At 35.1% G+C, this 23,158-nt stretch overlaps 1 protein-coding gene across 5 annotated transcripts in view; it reads right to left on the bottom strand.

The window, feature by feature from the left end:
* Positions 1–23,158, bottom strand: part of LOC145691975 (uncharacterized protein ZK1073.1) — a 463,195-nt gene that overhangs the window by 100,151 nt on the left and 339,886 nt on the right. For all 5 annotated transcript variants that reach the window (XM_081767283.1, XM_081767277.1, XM_081767291.1 and 2 more), the window contains exon 2: positions 19,020–19,070. In XM_081767283.1, the coding sequence (XP_081623409.1) occupies positions 19,020–19,070 (51 nt within the window). The remainder of the gene's footprint in view (positions 1–19,019; positions 19,071–23,158) is intronic.

The following is a 23,158-nucleotide window of genomic DNA, read 5'->3' as shown; positions in this document are numbered from 1 at the left end:
GATGCCTCAAAGAAGTCCACTCACACGAGTCCAGGAAAAGAAGATAAAAGTAGCGGAGATGAGAATGTTAAGATGGATGTTTGATGTGGCGAGAATGGACAGAGGAGGAACGATTATATAAGTGTCAGTGTTAAGGCGGGACTCTTGAGTAAAAAGTTTTAAGATAGGAGGCTGAGATGGTTGGTTGGTTGATTTTAGTTTAGCGTCCCTTTCAGCAGCGAGGCTATATGAGACGTGGACCTACTGATTAACGTGGAATCCGAACCACATGAGCTCCCGCCGGGAATCGAACCCGGGTCTCCCACGCCAAAGGCGCGTACGCTAACCACTTAGCCACGAAAGAGCTCTCGGGAGGCTGAGATGGGTGGGACATGTTGAATGAAGAAACCGCGACTATGTAGGAAAGTTGGAAGTAACAGCATACGGCATCAAAATTGAATAATTTTCATGACAGTTATCAGGAAAACAATATTATTATATTATTTAAATACGGAAATTTCTAAGTTGGAGTAACTTATTCACTTTTACCCGTTTATCCTTTATTAATTTCAACCGCAACCGATGGGAATGATGAGGAAAATCTAAAGAAAATATAGATTGTATTATATTAAAAACGTAGCAGCTCCAGCTACAGAACCTGAGTTGGCCTCGTGTCTTACTACTCTCACTGAGGCAATACGAACCAGTGCTCATAATAACATTCCAACTGTTCAAGTGACTCTCCACAAGCCAAAATTACCACCGACGTATGTCACTCTCATACATAAGGCTCGCCAACATCTCCGTGAATACCATCGAACAGGGAATGATGTCTATCTTCATCAACATCGCCAATGGCAACGAACGGTTCGTAATTATCTTGCTGCATATAAACGTCGCAGTTGGATTAAGACTTGTAATACCTTATCTGAGGAAGCACACCCATCACGCTATTGGAAGAGGTTTAATCAACTAACTGGCAAGAATACGAAAACAACTTATCCTCTAATTTCAGATGGCACCCCTCTTTTCTCAGACCAAGAGAAAGCTAACGCTTTTGCTAGTCAGCTACAGACAGTTTTTACTCCAACAGCTGCCTCTAAGATCTCTGAACGGACAGACATCTCTTGCATTCCTGCTTTACAACCTTCTGCAGATCACGTCATTGATCTGGAACATCCACTCACCGCACCGATTACTACAGATGAAATTCACATTGCTCTCAGGCGGAAAAAGAACACAGCCCCTGGGGTTGATAACATTTGCTATCGACATATTAAAGAAGCCCCGCAATCACTTCTACTACTACTGGTGGCGATATACAACTTCATTCTCAGAACTGGTTTCTATCCCTCAGACTGGAAAGTATCAAAAATTTGCATGTTCCATAAACCGAACAAGCCTGTACACTCCGTTTCCTCTTACAGACCAATTCAACTGACATCAGTATTCAGTAAACTTTTTGAGAAAATTCTTGTCTGCCGTCTTCATAAGTACCTTGAGACAACTACTCTACTACCCATCCATCAAGCAGGCTTTCGGCCTAACTTCTCCATAAATGACCAGCTACTTCGCCTCAGCACCATAATCACTAACCAGTATAATAAAGCCTTCCCTTTTTGCCTCATTCTTATGGACTTAGAAAAGGCTTTTGATAAAGTTTGGCATTACGGCTTAATCAAAAAATTACAATCATTCAATTTTCCACTTTGCTATTTGAGGATAGTATATTCTTTCCTTACAAATCGCATTGCTTATGTTACAGTCGGCAATGCTCTATCTTGGCCTATCTTTCCGCTTACTGGGGTTCCTCAGGGTTCGGCTCTCAGCCCTTTATTGTATATCCTATACGCTTCTGATATCCCTGCAGTTCCACGCAATGTTTTTACTTTTCAATACGCAGACGACACAGCTTTTCTTGCTCTTGGTAAAACTATCCAACAACTTAATATTCTTTTACAAAGAACTCTCGATAATTACATCAAGTGGTGCAAGAGATGGCATTTAACCATTAATACAGAAAAGACTCAAGCAATCATATTCTTGCCTCCAAAAAGGCGTTCCCGCGTTTACAGAAATCCGAATCTTTTGCAAGTAACTGTTGATGGATACCGTGTACGCCCTACCCCTACTGCTACCTACCTAGGCGTGGTTTTCGACTCAAAACTCACTTGGAATGCTCACCTGAAAAAGCTAACAGCTAAGGCTAACATGAGGTTAAATCTATTGCGCCGTCTCACAGGCACGACTTGGGGTCTGAAAGCTGAAGTGATACTTCACACCTATAAGGCATTCCTCCGACCCATCCTCACTTTTGGACACACCGCCTGGAGCAATGCTTCTGCGTCATATTACGAAAAACTCTGCATTTTGGAGCGACATGCTATTCGGCTGGCTTATCGTATTAAGCTTCCTTACCCTACATGGCTGACATATGAGTATATCGATTTTTCAAAAATCACGAAACATCTCTCAGAACTACGACTAAAGTATATCACTTCACGTATACAAACAGGTCATCCGCTATTCTTGGATATCCTGCAGGCTGATGCTCTTACTGACGCTACAGTTCGGTACAAACATTCACCGTTAAACATCTTAGTATCTCTGTTTGTCCAAAATACACATCTGACTGCTGACGAACGGGAAATATATGACATTTACTTCATTAATTATCATCTTCCTCATATTTTTCCATATTAGCACTGAAATTCTCACTATTAACAAGGGCTTCCCCCTGTCCTCATCAGTCCCGAGTCGCCTCGGGACAGAAGATTTAACACTGCATCTGTCTTGCTAATTTAACTATGTGTGTTGTGTTTGCACTTCATCTCATACCTCATCATCATTGCTCTAAGTTCTATGACATTTGTGATATGCTTTTTTTTCCTATCATATTTATACTTTAGCACTTCGTATATCTATTTGCACATATGTGTTCTACTTTTGATTTATTATTATTATTATTTATCAGTAACATCTAGTTTAGTATGCTCACTTTTTCCTCATGTTTATATAACTGCACTTTGACCATCTCACAGTGTTAACAATCAATGTAAATCTAAAGGCATCTATGCCAAAGAGAGGGCGTAACCCTCTAATGGCTGGGAGTAGGAGTATTCACCCTGACCAAATCAGTGAATAATTGATGAATAAAGGATTATCCACCTCACTTATAACCCTATTCCCTTACCTCTGAAAAAAAAATATTAAAAACGAACAATTTATTATGTACTAGTAGGTTATAGTGGGAGATCGTTCTGTTATCTCGTCATGTTTATGTGCAAACTTACAGCACGGAATTGTTTTAAAAACTGTTTACTCCGTTAATCTTTATGAATTTCAACCCCAAAACAATAGAATATCTTCCAAGGTTTGAGAAGGCATATATACGTATATATATTTCTGAATTTTATTAAAATCAAATAAACTTTACGAGGATAACTTTCCCGATTATTAAGAAAGGATATTATCCATTCATGAGAAGAAGTAGTGCAATGACAAAATATATGGCACTCAACAAAGAAAACGGGAGTTTCCTACAACTACAAGGAAAGACCCTACTATTTACCAGTCAAAATTTAAGTACTTTGGATCGAATCTCGACCAGAATTGTGGATTAGGCTACATACAGAAATTCAACACAGAATACAAACTGGCAGGCTAAGCTTGAAAAGGATGATCGGGGTGCCGTGTGGTAAAAAAGTAATTTGCAGATTAAGAAAAACCGCGTATACGATAGTATATAACGGTAATAAGGCCGTAAATGATGTACAGTAGTGAAACCTGGGCACTCACAAGACTCTGAGAAGAAAATGGAAGAGACGGAGATGAGAACGTTAAGATGGATGTTTGGTGTGGCGAAAAAGATAGAATAAGGAATGATTCGTATAAGAGTCAGTGTTAAGTAAAAAGTTTCAAGATAGGAGGCTGAGATGAGTGGGACATGTAGAACGAATAGATGACGACTATCTTGGGAAGTTGGAAGTAACAATTAAAAGGAAGATTCAAAATGAGATGGAAGAACAGATAAAAGATGATTTGAAGGAGAAGGGATGGAGAATAAAGGATGCCCAGGATAGAAAGAGTGAAGGAAAAGAATTAAAGATGAGAACACCAACATCATATAAATATGGGAAAATGTGGAGACAAAGAAGATACATACCTGTTATTAGATTACAGTAACATTAATGGCGAGCATTGTTAATCTGCTACTGAACACGAAATTATATTTATTTATCTATGTTCATTTTATTCTATTCTTATAAAGGTAACTTTTCCTTATTAACTGTCTAGAAAAATCATCATTCTTTCATACCAGTTGTGGTTTTACCTATTTTTGTTTAAATGCTTCGGGATAATTTGCCAAAGTTTTAAACAAGATTGCTACATCATATTTTCTCTTCTGATCGGGCAATCGTAGCGCATTGAAAGAAAGCGCAGCTGACATGCTTACTTCAAGTATCATAAGTCCGGTACGTTACACAAAGGCCTTGAATTTTGGCAACAACGTTGTAATTGACAACTGACATGTATCTCCTCAATGGCGTGGTTAAGATAGATGCTAATAAGAAACAGCTTCAATGTTTGTAAACAAAGAACATATTAATTTTACCATGCTTCCACAAGAAACTCCCATTGCACCCCCTAACCACAAATACATAAACCACTGATTAAGTAAAACGGAATTCATGGAATATTTGCACCACAAGCAATCCAACATATTATAGTAGCTTTTATATTTTAATTGCAGTGCATCTCCACAACAAGCCCATCGCAATTATTTTTACGTACAGTCTGTCGTTTTCTATTTTAAATAGCTCACTAGATTTATACAATTATATATCATGTAATTTCAGAAATTACCTGTTTTTGTCTGCCAGATATGTAACTCGACTACCTGTTTAAATTAAAGCTTCCGCAACGTATTGTTATACGCTTGTTATCTGATATTTTGTTATTGTTGTGTGAAGAAGACAGATGAAATGACACATGTAAAGAGTAATATATGAAATGGAATAATCACATTATTATAAACAACGTCACGAAGCAACACTGGCTGTTCTATTACAAATACGCAGCCGAGATCATTTATCAACGTAATTGCACTTCAACTACAATTCATGTATATATGTGTACGTATATATAACTGCTCATATATATTTCATTGTTACGCAAGTGCTTCGTTTATTTTGCAGACACACATTACATCTGCGATAACCTTCAAAATATATTCTCCACAGTGGCTGTGACGTCAGCAGGGCACCGGTAGTGACGTTAGCCGAAAGACTGATGACGAACGCTTAGTGGATCAATAGGATTCGTTTTTCCCTTAGATCCTGAGGGAAACATGCGTTAGGACTAACATGGCTAGAGAGCGAAAAGAAGCTTAGGTTTTTAGTTGCATTTTTTAAAGGGGACAACTTGTATCATGTGTTTATTGTTTTTTCATTTGTTTTCTCCGAGGACTTGTCTTCGTAAGCTCGATTTGTTTTTAGCAGTAACATATGAGTAACAAATACAATTCCTTAGCTCTTTGTGTTTTCGTGTCGTAGATTAAGTTGAATGCAATGGGTATTAGGTTGCTATATACCTTTACCACTGACAAGTGCAAACTAACAGGCGTCTATCCAGCAGGAAGACTTGACAACACCTTTACCCCTCCTCCACCAAAAAATCATTTTTTAAAATGAGTTAAATTACAAGAAGCTTTTAAATATTTAAGAATCATAGAAATTATTATTTGTGAAACTCACCATCCCGTTAACCAGTGGTCTCATTCAAATCATTTAACAACTAATTCTATGACCAATATAGTAAGTTGACTTAGTATTAATATTATTACTATATGATTATATCATTAATAATATTTATTCCAATGATACTATAGTGAACACAACTCGTGATGCTTGGGCTCTACACTGATCATATACCTTGTTTCAGGTGTGAAACATCGGAATAATTCGGTACGATTCGTGGAGCTGCCCAGAGGCGCAAATCTGTCTTCAACATTGGAAGGGGGGACGGGTAAGATCGTTCCCATATTTTTTTTAAAGCGATGTTCAAAACAATTATGAAGTTGAGAAACAATGTTGTGGAAGATCACGGGAATAGAGTTGTCTTCAACATTGGGGGGTGGGCAGATTTGAGCCTTATTCTGGGGAGACATTAATTTTATCTCACTTTCCTTTGTGGCAATCGGAGACAAATCATCACATTTCTTCAACCCCCCAAAAAAACACATTTCAAATCGGATTATTGAGGAGGCCAGTCCCCCAGTACCAAGGTTGGAAAGGACATGTCTCTCTCATCCCCCCTAGATTTGCGCCAGTGCTGCTAAGATGGAAGTGTTTGTGGATGTACACGATTTAGGTGCATGTAAGAGAGATAAATACATGCTACAGCTAAACCTCCAAATTGTGGGTTTAGACCACTAGCCCATTTAGGAAATCCGTCTACTGAAACATGGCGAAGCAATGACCACATGCCGATACGCTTTCGCAGAATTATTCCTATAAAGCCACCACGTCACCGGGAAGAAGGACCGCCATCCAGATGGTGGCACGCCTTTCTAGAACCGTCATTGCGGCTGAAAAGTCGTTTTATTACGGCAACAAGTCGGCCATGTAGTAATGTGACCCCGACATTGTGGTTCAGAGAGTGGTATCATTATAAATTTGACCAGCATGCCGACGGCGGGCGTCACTGCTGGGCGCATTACAACAGCTAGGAGCCGGATGCTGAGACGACAACGAATTCCTTAAGGGGACAGCTCCCGACTTCTATATTGATTCCTAGATAGTAATAATTGTAAGAGATAGCGGGAAACTTTCTCATATGCATTAGGCTTTCATTTCTGATGCAACCATAACTTCTAGATCTACTTCTTAAGGTTTCAGCATTGAATTCAAATAGTTTAGAGATCTACTGTAGGTACACAACGTGAAACTAAAATCATTTGAATATCACTGAAAATCATTTTGTATTATTTAAAATTGTTATACAGCAATAACCTTTATTATATTTTTAAAAAGCCAGTTCTGGTGTTGCAGTACATTGTAATATGAAATTACTATTAGAACTACAAACTTTGTGGCATTTTGTAGTACAAAGTAACGTAAACTTTATAAAACATTCTACATAATCAAGTAAAAAAATAAGAAAATATGTTTTTTCTACTTACTTGACTTCGAGCCAGAAATCGAAAGATACAATTTTCACCAAAGAGTTCATAAAATTTATGTAGAAATTTCAATTACACTAATTAGCCAGAGTTACTTGTACTTTTAATTGGCTACTACACTTACTTCAGTGTATCCAATTTATTATTACATTCATCTCTCTTCCTAATGTCATTATATTCACTTCACTTCACACTAATAAAGTACGACACAATTGATAAGGAACAATTCACATTTATATTGAATTTTAAGCGCTATTTTGTAATATAAAGCATTGGTTATATAACGCTTAACATTTTCACTTACTGGATTTTAGATTTATTTCTTTCCAAAATTGACCAAAAGTGGCTTTCCTTTCGCTTGTCTTTGATATAAATTCTCTTATATGATGTTTAAATATAACTTTGAAGCCTGGTCGTTATGCACACATTCTTTTCTGCATCATGAACGTCCTTTAGACGATGCAAAGAGCTGAATGATCTTTTGTAAGATGCTAAAGAAGGTCGCACAGTGAGAACGAGAGTTCCTAGACGAAAGACTTGGTCGAGAAGGCTGCAAACAGTTGGGGTTTCAGCACTAATAGTTTTTAATATGCTGGTGGTCATCAAAGTAGCTGAGCGCATAATCTATCCAGGTTAAAATCCGACGCATGAACTTCCAACTCCTGCTTCAAATAATCTCTTGAGGAAAACTCACCATCACATGCAGCTGATTCACAAAGTATCTTCTCGAGTTTTATGAGTTGTTTGAGATCTGGCTGATAGAAAGGACGCTGCAGTTCATTCAGCAAATAGTCAATGATTTCGAAGTACTTTTTTCGAAGATCTGATACAGGTTCTAGGCTAGCTGCTTTAAAAGGATTATCACTCTGTTCCAAGCTAGTTGGTGTTCTTTTTATTCTTGATGAAGTAGGCAATTAAAGTACAATATGTTTGTATTTTCCTTTGCTTCCTTATAGATGTTTGCAAATGCACTGCCTGTTCATAAGTTTCTCATAGAGTATCCTCTAGAATCGTTGCTGCTCTTTTAGCTCCAGAAGCAGAAGCTTCAGAATTTTGAAGTACTTTCGACAATTGTTCGCTAGGTACAAAAGCATTTATACTGAATATCAAAGAAAACATCATTTCGAATTTGTTCATTCTTTTCAAATATCCTTTTTGTACTACTTTTCGATTGTCATTTAGACCGGTGCCACTTCTATTACTGATGATTTTTTCCAAAGTAATTTGAATTCGTTTGCAGTTAGATTGGAATCTGATTCGAGATTTTCCCCTAACACACCCAACAAGGGATATATTTTTCCTTTTCACTACGAAACTTACTGCACTTTGCATATTGTGTATATGAACACAAATTTAAATATATTTTCTATAATTTATAGAAAATATATTTAAATGTCCTGTTACACATTTAAACTGTTATGTTATTTAAACTTGAAAACTTCGGTTGACAACTCGTTTCATATTCAAACCTCAACAATTCTTAACGAATTTTTACAGTGTTTTGAGAGTTACACCAATGGAAATAAAGAGAATCTTCAATTCTTTTTTCTAAATCTTTCTGTCTAACATGGGGTCAGAAAAAGTGCTGTCCCATGTCTCAAAAAGAAAGATGAATCTGGAACAGACTTTTTTTCACATTCTTTTTAAGATGAGAACAAATTACTGAAAGTTTCAGGGGGGCTGAACCACGGGCGCGTTGCAAGTGTAATCCTGCGGTGTGAAATAAAGTTGTTTCAAAAATGAATGAGAAAAAACAATTACAAAGTGCACGGATTATCCTCTGACTGTTGCTTTACTTTGTCTTTGAGCATAGCGTCAGCTTTAATAATATATATATATATAGAAAAATAATATATAAACGAATCGTAACAAGGTCTTTTTTACATAAGAATTATTAAAATAATATATTTTTAAATAAGAATTATAAAAAAATCGACACCTACCTAAACTGTTTCCTAGCACACAAAAATGTAGATTCACTGTTTTATAAAATCGTTAACCTTTAAATTAGTTTTTTGTGAAACTGCTATTGAATGCTATTGAATGAGTTTTCTCAGAATTTGAAATCTAATTAGATTAGTGGTTCTCAACCAGTGTTCCGCGAGTTTCGGCGTGTGTGCTGCGAAACTTCCGACGTAATTTGAGAATGAAGATGGAATATAAATGAACATAATATAGCTCAATGTAAATATGAAAAAAAAAGACCAAAAAAGATATTTCTAAGGCTTAAAAATATTTATTTTCCAGAGATGCTCAAGAGTAGACAATAGTAATTAAATATTAGGCTGAACGCGAGACAGTCTGTCGCAGTGTTGTGAACTCGTACGTTAGTGTGCTGCGGGTATACTCGACAAAGGAAACTATGCTGTGGCCCACGCAAAAAAAAAAAAAAAAAAATCGCTGAGAACCACTGAACTATTCATTGTATATTTTTCACATATTGTCGCCGTAAACAGATTTACTTCTTTCTACCATAATCGCTACGATTGGCTCGAAATGAATTCTTATACAGGGCTCGTAAATAAGTTTTCATAAATCTTTTGGCCAAATCTCTTTTCTGCACTCGAAAATATGTTTCTATGAAATCTCATTACAATCCTTAAAGCTATTTTGAAGGTGTATTTCACGTGTCAATAACTTTATCTATATACATATCTAAACGATTTTTCCCAAAGTTAATACTTGATTAAATCGCTGTGTCGTACCTCATCACAGGTTTGCACCCAATTCCATGAAAATCTTTAAAGTTGCTTGCAAGATGTCGAAGCGTTCTGATCTGTTTCTTCAGCCTAATCTTTTGGTTCAGTTTTCCCGAGTTGGAACAACTAAATCGCTTCTTTTCTTGTCCTGTCCGAGCGTGGGTTTTTACCAAACTATATGTCAGTCGTTAAAGTCGTTTATAAGATCAAATTTATGACAGTTCAAGCAAGAATTGCTTTCTTTAAGTTATAAGATTAATTCTGTATATACAGTAGCAAGAGATAAATAGATAGAGATACAAAATAATAACGTTTGATAACCTTGTACTCTCACCACAGAATACGACTAAAAGGTAAGTAAGACAACAGATTTTAGAAAATGGAGCTGGCGTTAAAAGAAGGAGAAGATCACAATTGATAGACCGAGCTAAAGAAAGATGAATTTAGGAATGTGACTGAATATTCTGGTATTCTCTTAGTTCTCACTATAGCATTGTGTTTGCGTATTGCATATAAAGTGCTTCAAAAACTGCATGAATAAAAGTTAAAAAGAAATGATCTGATTAGAGCTCTCCATTGAGCGCTGGGCTTATGCTATAGAACGTCGCGTTAGCATCAATCATAAAAAGCATGTATTAAACATAATGTTTCAAAGGTTTCCGTCTTTTCCGAATTATAATCGCATTGGCGCCGCAGTGTCTTACGATAGCGTGTGCGAGTTGGAACGTAATTACAACTTGCTGGATCAAGTGGTGCTAACTTCAAAAGTTTTCCTCTCAAAGTTACGTTCTTTTGTTTGACGAGGGTTATCGGAAATCGACCAAAGTGCTCTTTGTGTTCTCATCTTAAAAAGGATACAGCTAGTATGGATTAAGAGTTTCGATTCAATATGAGTCATAAACACACACACACACACACACACACACATATATATATATATATATATATATATATATATATATATATATATATATATATATATATATATATATATATATATATATATTACTTATTTTAAATGACATAATAGTTTAATGAAAATGGAAGATACTTAATGCAGCTCAAACTTCATGGGCATGTTAAGCTGTAATTTAGTATTGTAACTAGCTAAAATACCAGTTCTTCACACGAGAAGAATAATGTGTACGAGACATTTTAAATGAGTTGAGTTGATTTTGAGTTTAACGTCTCTTTCAACAGCGAGGCTATATGAGACGGGACCTACTGATTAACGTGGAATCCGAACCACATGATCTCCTCAGGGGAATCGAACCCGGGAAGACAATTTAGAGAAGCGTATAAAATAAATAACGACGATCAGTGTCTTTGGCATTATTCTTATTGATTCTCGGAACAGCTGACATGTCTGTTTTTCACACGACATTTAAATACATACAAAAGATCTGAAAGGTATGCAAATTGCATTACAGGGAGAATGGTTGGGTTGCCTACCTTACAGTCACTATGGTTTACTGTAAATATTATTTACAAATTTTGCCTCAATTTTGATCTCTGAATTCCCCCTCGAGTCGAAAATCTAAAAAAAAGAGAAAGAAAACAAGAAAGAAAAGAAAAGAAAAAAGCTTTGTACGCTACTAGATCTGGTGTAAACCTATTTTTGTACAAAATTTGGTGGCTCTAGGTATTCCCTTCAGTTTAAATATCTGATAACACACACACACACACACACACATCTTACATTCATACATACATACCAACAAATTACTGAAAGTTTCAGGGGGGCTGATCCACGGGCGCGCTGGAAGTGTAATCCTGCGGTGTGAAATAAATTTGTCTCAAAAATAAATGAGAAGAAACAATTAAAAAGTGCACGGATTATCCTCTGACTGTTGCTTTACTTTGTCTTTGAGCATAGCGTCAGCTTTGACAATCATTTGAAAATGACTCAGCTATTGTGAATATTATCATCTTCGTTAAAAAATCAAAAGCTAAGTGAAACGTGCTGCCATCTACTGGCAATTGGTGTTCCTTTATACTCACCGTATCCCATACTAGAAATATCCACTCCTTTTTCCTTTTAAGCCTACTTGTTTGTATCCATAGAAATACTTGTGCTTGTAGTTTGTTGCTGTCTTATTAAAACTCTTTAATTCTATGACGAAGGTTTGTAAATATTACGTGCTACGTAATACAAAGATGATAATATGATTTCATAACTCGTTAATAAATTCGTGTCTTGGGCTTCTCTGGAATTAATTGCGATTTCTTTATTGAAAAATATGAAAACTTGTGCAATCCTTTGGCTTCTTTGAGAGCACTTTTATTTCTGGAATGTAAGGGGGGTGAGTTGGATGGTAGATTTTGGTGACACTCATATTTGATGATAGATTGACTACCATATAAATGGCTAATCTCTTGAACATTTCCGTTAGTTTCCACTATATTGTTGATGGATCAATATTTCATCATAATTTTTACTATTTTCATTATTCTGTAGTATCCAGTAGACGCTTGATACATTCAAGTAACTTGTGCCAAACATTAACAATAAAGAAATAGATTTAAGCAGATGCACTGTTTGTTTCGTAAGATGAAGTGTAAACCAGGAAATTTCCGATCTTCTAAACTTTTTATTTCGTAGTTTCTACGTTTAATCCTGTCTACTCAACGTGGAAAAATCTTTTCTTTCTCTTAAATCATTTTTATGAAATTTATCTTTTTCGACTGGGTATAATGCAAATAGTTCTCAACTTTGCATTTAGGTTTTATGCATTAAGTTCTGGTTAGTATTTACTGCCCATAATTGCCGTATATTATTAGGATGCTAATAGAGATTTAACATAGGAATATGTCCCCTGCACATTCAGCGACGCAACTAAACTAGTTGCCACCCGGGGCAAGAACTCGCCTTAGCATCCCCCCCCTGATCAACCAAACCAAAACGCTCCCCGAGTACACCTGACATTGGCATCACACAGTAATTCTCCTTATCCATTTTTTCTTCAAGTGGTAAAGCTTAATTTCAAAATTGCAGTACATAATTTAATTTTTAGTACAAGATAAAACACCAACCTAATAAATAGGCTATTTGATTGCCAAGCAATCTGAGAGTAGCATGCTTGACATATTCTTATAGTCTTATCTTAATAACTGCAAATCACAATGGTTTTTGGAATTATATCGGGATGTGCTCTATGGATATGATCTTGAGGTTAGTGAGTTGCTGTTGTCCTGTTAAGTTTCTGAGGGTTTTTTAATGATCTTTAGTTTGCTAAAACTTCTTTCCTTGCCTTTAGTGGGAATAAATGGTTGCCCAGTTTTGGGCCTCCCAATCCGGTGCCCGGGGCACAAGCCCCGTTTTCCCCCCTTAGTTACGTCACTGTGCACATACTCAATCTATGTATCGTATAGTAGTAGTAATTGAGAAAAAAGAAAAGTTGGTATCCAACAAAATTGTGAGTTAATAGGAAAATCACATTAAATGGCCAAAATTCCTGACGGATAAAAAGGTACGGATAAAAGAGATATAATAATCAAAACTGTAACACTTTTCAAATAAAAAATAATTATGGCAGCTTTGTAACCATTTCCCTTTTTAGAAGATTCACAAGTTGTTCATATTTCATAATTTTACAGAATTCTTCTCGGAGAAACCTGCAAATAAAACATCGGGTATGGGTATATGTTGTTTTACTTCTTAGTTATTTCCTCATAAAATCGTGAAGCTAGCATTATATGTAGTATTAAGTACACACACATATATAGTCCTACTGAATAAAAATGGTATAAAACTGTTACAAATATATTGGCCGTACTCCTCCGCAGGTCGGTAGCCAGCCCAAAAGTGTAGGGGGCCGGCTGAAGTTAGGGGGTTCGATCCAACTATTTTATAGTTTATCACCATATTATAGTTCATTTGCAAGCCTACCGTGAAGATTTTAGGGGGGTAGCAAAAGTTTAGGGGGGCGGCCCCCTAGACCCCCTGGATACGGGCCTGCTCCTCCGTAACCGTTGTATCGTAATAAGAGGAACAGAATAAGTACAAAAAAGAATTAAAATGAGAGGCAAAAGAATGTAGATTAAACCAATGAACTTAATATACGACACAATTGAAGTGTGTGGCAAAGCAAACAAACATTAGTGATTCACCTGTATAGATGGCCAATACAAAATTTGTTGTTTACCTAAAATTTCAAAACGTGGCAAAGCTGAAGGCTCATGTTAGTACAGTATTTTAGTCCTTAAAATCATTTACTGCTGTCTATCACCACAATATAGCACAAAACAATTGAAATCAATACATATAATATAAGAAGAAATAACATAAGATTACATAGTGTATGAATTAATATATTGTCAAACCTCAAGAAAGGTTTGACCAAGTTTGTATGGGGCAAAGAAAGAAATAAGAAGCAGAAATCATGAAATAGCGTACTTATCGAGCAAAATGGGTTAGCGTATTGTCTAGCAATTGGTAAAAATCTTGGGTTTAAATTCGGCTTCCGTCCACCCTAAGTGAGATTTTATGGTCTTTCCCTCACTACCACAGGCGAATAGTACCTTCAGTATAGAGATTATCCGAGTTCTATTTCATTGTTAAATATTTCCATGTAAAAATGACTTCAGTAACTATAGACCTAAATAACTTTCGGAAGTCCAATGAGAGCACATACTTTTGGTGTTAAACCGGCATTGTGAGGCAATTGGTAAGCTTTTAGAATAATATTGTTTCTCAATTGCCTCATAAACTGAAATAATAGCGCCGCAACTCGATGTCTTGACTCATATTACTCATTTAAACGTACGCCATCTGGTTCACTTTTCTTGAACTCTAACGCCAGAAAATTTAGTTTGGTTCAGAGTTCTAAAATCATTATTTCGTAGATTTTTAGAACTCTGAATCAAACTAAATTTTCTGGCGTTAGAGTTCAAGAAAAGTCGTTTATATTATCGAACAAAAATCAATCTATTGTATTAGTAGGTATCGTATAGCTACTAATGTATTTGTAACGTATAGCTAGCTACAACGTATAGCTAGCTATGTATTTGTAACAGATAGCGTGTCTGATGAAGGCGAATTTACATTGCCGAAACCGTTATACAAGCGTTTTTAATATATTTAGATCTTTGGCCACTTTTGTTTTATTAATACATACTCAATTGTCAAACTCAGAAAGTTTCGTACTCTACTGGTAATTATAGTTTTCTACAGTAAGGTTGATGGGCCGTCTTTTTCAGCAAAATGGAGGTGAAGGAGAAAGCACAATAGTAACGTTGCATTTCAAAACATAATTTATTATACAGAAGTTAAAGAAACTTCAGAGCAAGGTGCCAGCGGAACCCACAATCTTCGAAAAATATTAAGAATTGGTGCAGAAAGTTAGTGTGTTCTTGAAAAAAAAAAATAAAGTGAAAGACAGATGAGAAATGAGGAAGATATTGAACGAGTTTGTAAGTCATCTAAACGAAGTTCATGTAAGTTGATTCGGGAAGCATCAAGACAGCTATGTATACCACCACCAATTCATAGAGAATAAAGTAAAGTTAGAGAGTTCAGTTGATATAAAGCTTCGGCTATAAAGCTTCTAATAAATTTCAGCTCCTGCATCGTGTGAACTCTGATGATAAGCTCTCTGACATAGACACGCTGCGTAGGATTGAACGGAACCACAATTATTTGGATCACATTCTGTTTTCTCCGACATGTCTACTTTTCACTTGCCCAAAAAGTACGTAGTTAACAAATGGACAGGGATAGGCCCAAAGGTGAATAGGTGAATGTGTTGTGTGGCATGATGCGTCACCGGACAATTGAACCGTTCTTTTTCAAGAGAGTTACTGTTAATACAAACATTTTCCTTGACATCATATTAATTTCTTTCCTCCTACAAGTAGAGTATTTACAGCAGAACATCATTTTCTAGTTTGACGGTGTCACTACGACTACACTGTTCGTGATTGGTTAAAATTTTACTTCAACGCTAGATTGATTGGTCGCGAAAGACCCATGCTCTGGTTTCCTTGATCCCCAGATATAGCGTCATTGGATTTACTTTTATGAAGTTTCGTGAAAAACAACATGCATACGATAAGCTGACTAATATAACAGACATTAGACATGATGCATAAAAGGTTGGAAATAGTTTGGTTATCATCTAGAAATTCTGCAAGGAATTAATGAGGTCCTTTTTCTCTTCGTTTTATTAATTAGTGAAATCGGTTAGAGACTTTTAGAACACATTGTATAAAATAACATTGTTTATCAAAATATAGATAGTGAGAGGCGATCTTTACAAACCTACCAACAATGCATTAGGAATTTTCTCTATATGAGTATACGAGCACGGGAAAGATCCGAGTATAGCAGAATATAACCGACAAAGTTTGGTTGTAAGTAATTGATATAATTAACGATGTATACTTCTATTGGTCTCCCACTAAAACTTTACAAAATAAACTTACTTTTCAGACTGATCAGACGTCCTGGGATACTTGCGGTTTTCCATTAGGTGTCCAGGTGTCCCAAGAACATTTTTTGGGACATCAAAATGCTCCGGTTTATAAAAATGATCACTTTGTTCGAAAAACTTTTTTTTTTTAATTCGAAAAACTTGGTTTTACTTTCAAGTTGCGTATCAAAACATGATGGATATCTCTGCTTGCGCTTCAGAAGGTACTCAGTGTGTTTGATTGAAATCCTATTTTGTCTTACTAGAGAAATGTTTGATGATTTTCAAAGATTTTTTTTTTCTCCAACCCAACTTCTTTATTATGAAATTAAGGCTGATCAACTTGGTGTGTACAATAGAACTAGTATAAAATGCAAGCAGAAAAATTATCATTAATCAAAATTTTCAGTTTAATTGAAAATCTATATAAAACTTGATGAGTAGAAAAACAAATACATTCATCATCTCTGATGTGAGCAAGATACTTCAAGGTAATATAAGAAGGCTTCATTATAGGCTGAGTTCTTAAAAAGTACTCATTCATTTCTATTTATTTATTTATTATTATTTTTGCAATTGTGACGATTAAACAAAAAAAAATGGTGCCTCATGGAGTGATGTGGAAGCATACAATATATTAGTTTATTTTTGATTATGAATCTGTGATAGGTTTAAATGAAAGTGCGTCATTCGATAAATTTCCGTGAGTGTCCTGGTTTTTCAGTTTCAGAATCTGGTCAAGTTTTTACTTTATCTTCCATCATACTTCTTCTCAAATGATGTTTTAACCCTTAAAAGTAGATTTCTATTGTACAAAATTGTTTACAAGCAATAATACTAATAGGTTATTACGCTCTGGGACAAACCAAAGATGACTGAACATTACAGGTATCTTATTCCATCTCATGTAATTGTGCCATATATAGAGGTCAAATGTGTGGCCCCACTTAGCATAGTGCAAGCAGCGCCTGGTCGGTTGAAAAGTTGTAAAAGCCTTTTCATACCGGCCATCCTGACTAAGTTTTCTCTTGGGTTTTCCTCATTACGCCAGTCAAATGCCGGAATGGTACCTAACATGAAGGTTTCAGGTCGCTTTCTTCCTTCCCTTTTCTTTTTTTTTCTTACCCAACTTCCTAGGTACTGTGATCATCAAGAAACTCATACCTCATACACGATGGACTAAAACGGACAAAGATGCAAAAAGCCCATAAACATAATTCCTAATCCTAATATAGGGCAGATGGGACGTACAATTTGGATTTGATGTGAAGAGTGTAGATGACGTATCAGTTTATATCGCTCAGAAAAATCTAGACTAGTATAACACGATTTGGAAGCAAATCATAAAATTTTATTTGAAGATTTTCCATTATCAGTAAACCAATCATAAACATAAAGAAATAACGAAAGATAAACATAAGGAAATAACATAGAGATAGAGAGGTAATAGCAACGAAATTAAATGCCTCAATGTGAATGCATTGAGAGAAAGCACTACAAATTGAGTAATATTTGGAATGTTGTGCTACAATAATTTTGACATTAATTTTAAAATTCAACTTAGGGAGAATAACTTGGAATTAGCCCTAACATGTGTGGCGAATATTCCATTCCCACAAGATACGGAATTGATAACATGGAAAATGAGATGAAGACCTTGGAAACATCTTACACCTAAGAAGAATGAAAAAGCTACAGTTAGAGTAAAAGAGGAATAAAATAAAAGAAGAATAAATACAGGACTAAGAGAAATTAATAAGATTGTAATGTGAAGATTGGATGGAAAGAAATATAATTGTATTCCTTTGGCGACAATATATTACATTTTTCAGATAAAAATTATATTATAGTTAAATAAAGATACAGATAAAAGTTGTATAATAATTATTCAGATGAAAAACGCTTGTTAAACGTTAAAAGCTTCTTTAAACTACATTTATTACGTTGAACTTTTGAAAAACTTGTTGTTAGTTTTACGTCGTTATTATTGCTAAACGAGATTTCAGATTTTTGTAATAACTTGTTGAACATTTAAGAAATAATTGTTTTTGATATTTAATATTGAATAATTCTTTCCTTCATTTATTATTATTATTATTATTATTATTATTATTATTATTATTATTATTATTATTATTATTATTATTATTATTATTATTATTATTATTATAGACGAATGTTATTATTGAATACATGCACTTTACTATTTTGAGAAATTAGGCTGGAGAATGACCGATCGTAAATCTGATTAGACATGTCCTGGCGTAAGCACCTTATCATCACACAGCTTGTTCGATTTCCAGTTCGTTATAATTATCCTTGTTTGGCTTTTTAAAACTGGTAATTCGAATTGCAGAAGATTTTGGAGCATTACCCATGACTAAAATTATGCTCTAATTAGACCCTACTATATACAAAATTTAAAATTATGTCATAACGGATGTGCAAGTATATTTTTTATCAACTAAATTCTGAAGATGAATGCTGTAAATTGCCTCTGAAACTTTTGTTTCAATGAAACTAAACCAAGCGTGGATTGACAATCTTATTACTTTTACTATAAATACTTCCGGGAAAATTACCTGGAATATATGAACGTCTTATCCCAATTATTTTCCCACTTTGGTAAGATATTATTTTATTTTCCTCTTCGGTTCTACAACCTTGAAAATCTCTAGTTACCCAAACCTTCCTTTTATCGAAGAAATTACGCAAAAATAAAATTTGAGCAAAAACTTTTTCGCTTACCTGAACATAGACATTTAATTGTCCGCATCTATCCGTGCTAACCACGTGCTTCTGCAAAAGAAAAAGAGAAAAGAAAAATATTAGTATGTACATATATTTAGTAACGAACATAAATTAGCTTATATTATATAAATTATTTTGAAATTAAGATACTACGCCATTGTCCTTGATATTTTTCTTAACAACGTCAATAATAACTATCAATATGAGTTTTGCGAGTGAAACATAAGACACTGTGTCAGGTTTCTGAGCTTAAAAAGTACAGGATGATTATAAATTATTCATCAGACAATTGTCACCACTAGCCAAGATTACAAATATGAGAAACTGAAATTTTAAATACGTTCTTTCGTTTCATTGCTAGCAAAATCGTATTGTATTAACATACTCGACATATTTTACTTTAAAACTGTTGAATCACTTATAATCACCCTGTATATACTTTGAGCTACATACAAGATTATGAATACTTTAAATGAATTAACTTTTGTCACAAAACACTTTTTTTTAATTACGCACTGTTTATTTTATCTTACTCTGTTATTGACCTAATTTTTGTTGCCGACAATCCGTTTCTATAGTTACTTCAAAGGCGTAAAAGAATGTTGGAGTAATTAACAAAACAATCATCAGAACTAAAATAATAATTATAATAAGCATTCCCAAAACGCGTTGTTTTCTTGGAAGAAATCATTTATACTGTAGTAACAGATCATTAGATAAGATACTATGAATAAATAATATTTTAACTTCCAAATCATAACTACATGATTATATATATATCGTACATTAAGAAGAAAAGCTTGGCGTTTTATACACCACAACAATTTTGATTGATAACACAGGTCTGCAAAAATAAAACAATGCTAAGCTGTTTCAGTTTAGTTAACTGATTCGTATGTGTTGGGGTGCGCTGAATCCAGGAATGACAACCGTTTTGTCCGGGACGTCTGGGTTTCGAACAAACGGGTGGCCATTGTTGAACAAAAATATGAACACAAATTTGCGATTTACAGAAACATCATTAACAGCGTAACACAAATTAATGTACAGAAACACGCACACCTGAAGACATAAAAGTAATACCCCACTCGTAAAGATTACTTGTGAAATAGTCTTTTTTTAAAGGTCAAACTTCGTTTGGAGCTTGTCCTTTTATAGGTGGCTGCCGAAAGATCTCTAAACAACATCCAGCAGTAGTCTGCCATCATCGTAACACTATAATTCCTCTGATACTTTCGTTCGATTTCTTTGATATCTTGATGGAAACTCTCCCTCTGCTCTTCACTCACTGCTCCCACATTGTCAGGAAATTAGTCGAGGTAGAAATTGAGAAAATGGACTTTTAAGCTCATGGAGTAACCAAGTTTACGGAACGCTTGCAACATTTTTTCCACCATTTACTTGTACTGTGGATCCTTTCGGTTTCCCAAAAATGTTTTGATGACCACAGTAAAGGCAACCCAAGCCTCTTTTTGAGTTGGAGTAATTGAACTGATGAAGTCTGTCGGATATGAGTTTTCTAATATGAGGGTCAACAAAAACCCGCGTACTCGTAGTATTTGAGCAGAAAACAGTGTAGCCAGAACTACTTACTAACGTTTTACTGTTCTAAGATGTAATCTTACTAAATTCGTTTTATGAACAGATTTGTTTTTGGTTTTTCTTTGTAATCTCGTACTCTCATTCATGACACATTACGATATGTGTCAGTGATCCCCATCCGGACCAATATACATGTATTTTCATATTTCAGGGAGCACAAATACATTTAATCTTCCATGTTCATTTTTTTATTTTCGTGTGATGCATTTGCAATTTAGCGATTTCCAGCTACCTGTTTGACCACGTTACATTTCGATTGTGCAAAAATTTGACGTTCTCGGAAGAAACGGGGGTCATTTTCGACTTCGATGCACCCAGAAGCGTAAAAATCAACTAAAACTTATGCAAACAGCTTTTTGGTTGCAGACCTGTGTAATCTATAAATATAAAATTGAAAATCACTATGTTTGTGACTAAATCTCCTGAACCGCCTGACCGATCTCGATCAAATTTGTAACATCGATGAAGTTCAAGGCTGGGCTGGTTTTACGCTATTCACTTTGATGGTAGAACTGAGGAGTGGAGGAGGGGCATAAAAATAAATACAACTTAATAGCTCCGAACCAGTCGACCGATCTTGATCAAATTTTCAACATAGATGAGGTTCAGACCTGAGATCGTTTTTCTACTGAAAGTGACTATTTTTGTAACTTAATAACTCTTGAATTATCGGACCGATCTTAATCAAATTTTCAAGATACATGAGGTTCGGATATGGAAACATTTTTGTAATTTCACTTTAACGGTAGATCCTAGGGTAGGCGGAGGGGAGGGGGACGTATAAATAAACACTAATAAAACCTAATTAGTTTTGAATCATCCAACCAATCTTGATCAAATTTTCAACATATATGAGGGTCGGATCTTGGGTGATTTTTATCGTTTCACTTTGACGAGCCAACCTAGGGGAGGGGAGGGATATATATATATATATATATATATATATATATATATATATATATATATATATATATATATGTGTGTGTGTGTGTGTGTGTGTGTGTGTGTGTGTGTAAAATAAAAAATAAAATAAAAATGACTGCCTTTGTGACTTCATCACTCTTGAACCATCCAACCAATCTGAATCAAATTTTCAACATACATGAGTTTAGGGGCAGAGATTACTTCAGGCTATTTACTTTGACGATGAAACGTAGTGGAGGGGAACGGGAAGAGAAATTTAAAAATGATCAAAAAATGACCGATATTAATGTTGAATCCAGTTTTCGGGGTTGATGAGAGCAGTTCTGATAGTGAGGGAGGGGGATAAACATTTAATAATGATCGAAAATGATTAATATTAGTGTCAAATCTATAGTTTTAGGAGTAGCTGAGATTAACAGTGACAATTCTGATGCCGTGTGCCGCAGCACGTAGGAAGGGGACGGGGAGCTATAAAAAATAATGATCGAAAATGACCAATATTAGTGTCTAATCCAGTTTTCGGGATCATTCAGATGAACAGTGACATTTCCGATCCGGTTTAAATCCAAAATCAGCCCCGCCACTTGGGGGAGGGGGAGGAAGATATACAAAAATGATCGAAAATGGTCACTATCAGTGTACATTTAAATTATTTATTTCAACCCAGGGAAGTGGGTAATAAATATATGCTAGTATATGATAACTTTTTATTTTTGTCAGTTCTAGTCCTCGATTGAGGACATCAGTAGAAACTTTCTATTAAAACAAAATGACTACTACAGACGAAAACAATGTTACTGAATATATTTCTTGATATTGAGCTAACTTCGTGCCAGTAGGATTTCTGAGGATGGAGGTCCGTTTCCTCCACATTTCCATTTCACCAGTTCCTTTATAAACATTCGTGTCCTTTAGCCTAAAGAACATAACGTGGGACGTTGAATTAAGAGAAAGGGATTTCTTTATATTTCTCTACTCTTTTTATTTCTTCTACGTCCTTTATATTCTTTTCAGAATTCTTCCGTAGCTCTGTCTGTTCCATTCGATAATTTAACTTCCGAGTTTCCTCCTCGGTGTTATCCTGTTTTCAGAGTTTTCTTTCCGTCATTTTCTGCTACGTCTCTTCCACGACGTACGAATTCTTAGTACTGTTCACGCAAATCTGACAGTGTCAATACAGAGGGAAAAAATCTAAGAGAAAATTACACAGTAATAAAAGCAAAACTTAAAATTGTCATAATTACACATAATTAATGATGAATCTCAAATTGATAGCGGACTTCTTCTTCTTCTTTTTCTTCTTCTTCTTCTTCTTCTTCTTCTTCTTCTACTACTACTACTACTACTACTACTACTACTACTACTACTACTACTACTACTACTACTACTAATAATAATAATAATAATAATAATAATAATAATAATAATAATAATAATATGCAGAAGAAGAAGAAGGATAAGGGGAAGGAGGAGCCACGAATATTCTTAGAAAGTCAAATTATACTTTAAGAATTTAGTTTCAGTTTCAAAATTTTCAGAAAATACAGTTTTAAAGTACAATTTCATTCCCATCCAAAGATTGCGGGCTGCAGGAGGTAACACCTTCTCTG

The sequence above is a fragment of the Thermobia domestica genome, chromosome 1 (genome assembly GCF_964235325.1).
Source record: "Thermobia domestica chromosome 1, izTheDome1.hap1.1, whole genome shotgun sequence".
Lineage (NCBI taxonomy): Eukaryota > Metazoa > Arthropoda > Insecta > Zygentoma > Lepismatidae > Thermobia > Thermobia domestica.
Note: the sequence above shows the minus strand (reverse complement) of the source record. Positions and strands in the feature narration are given on the sequence as shown.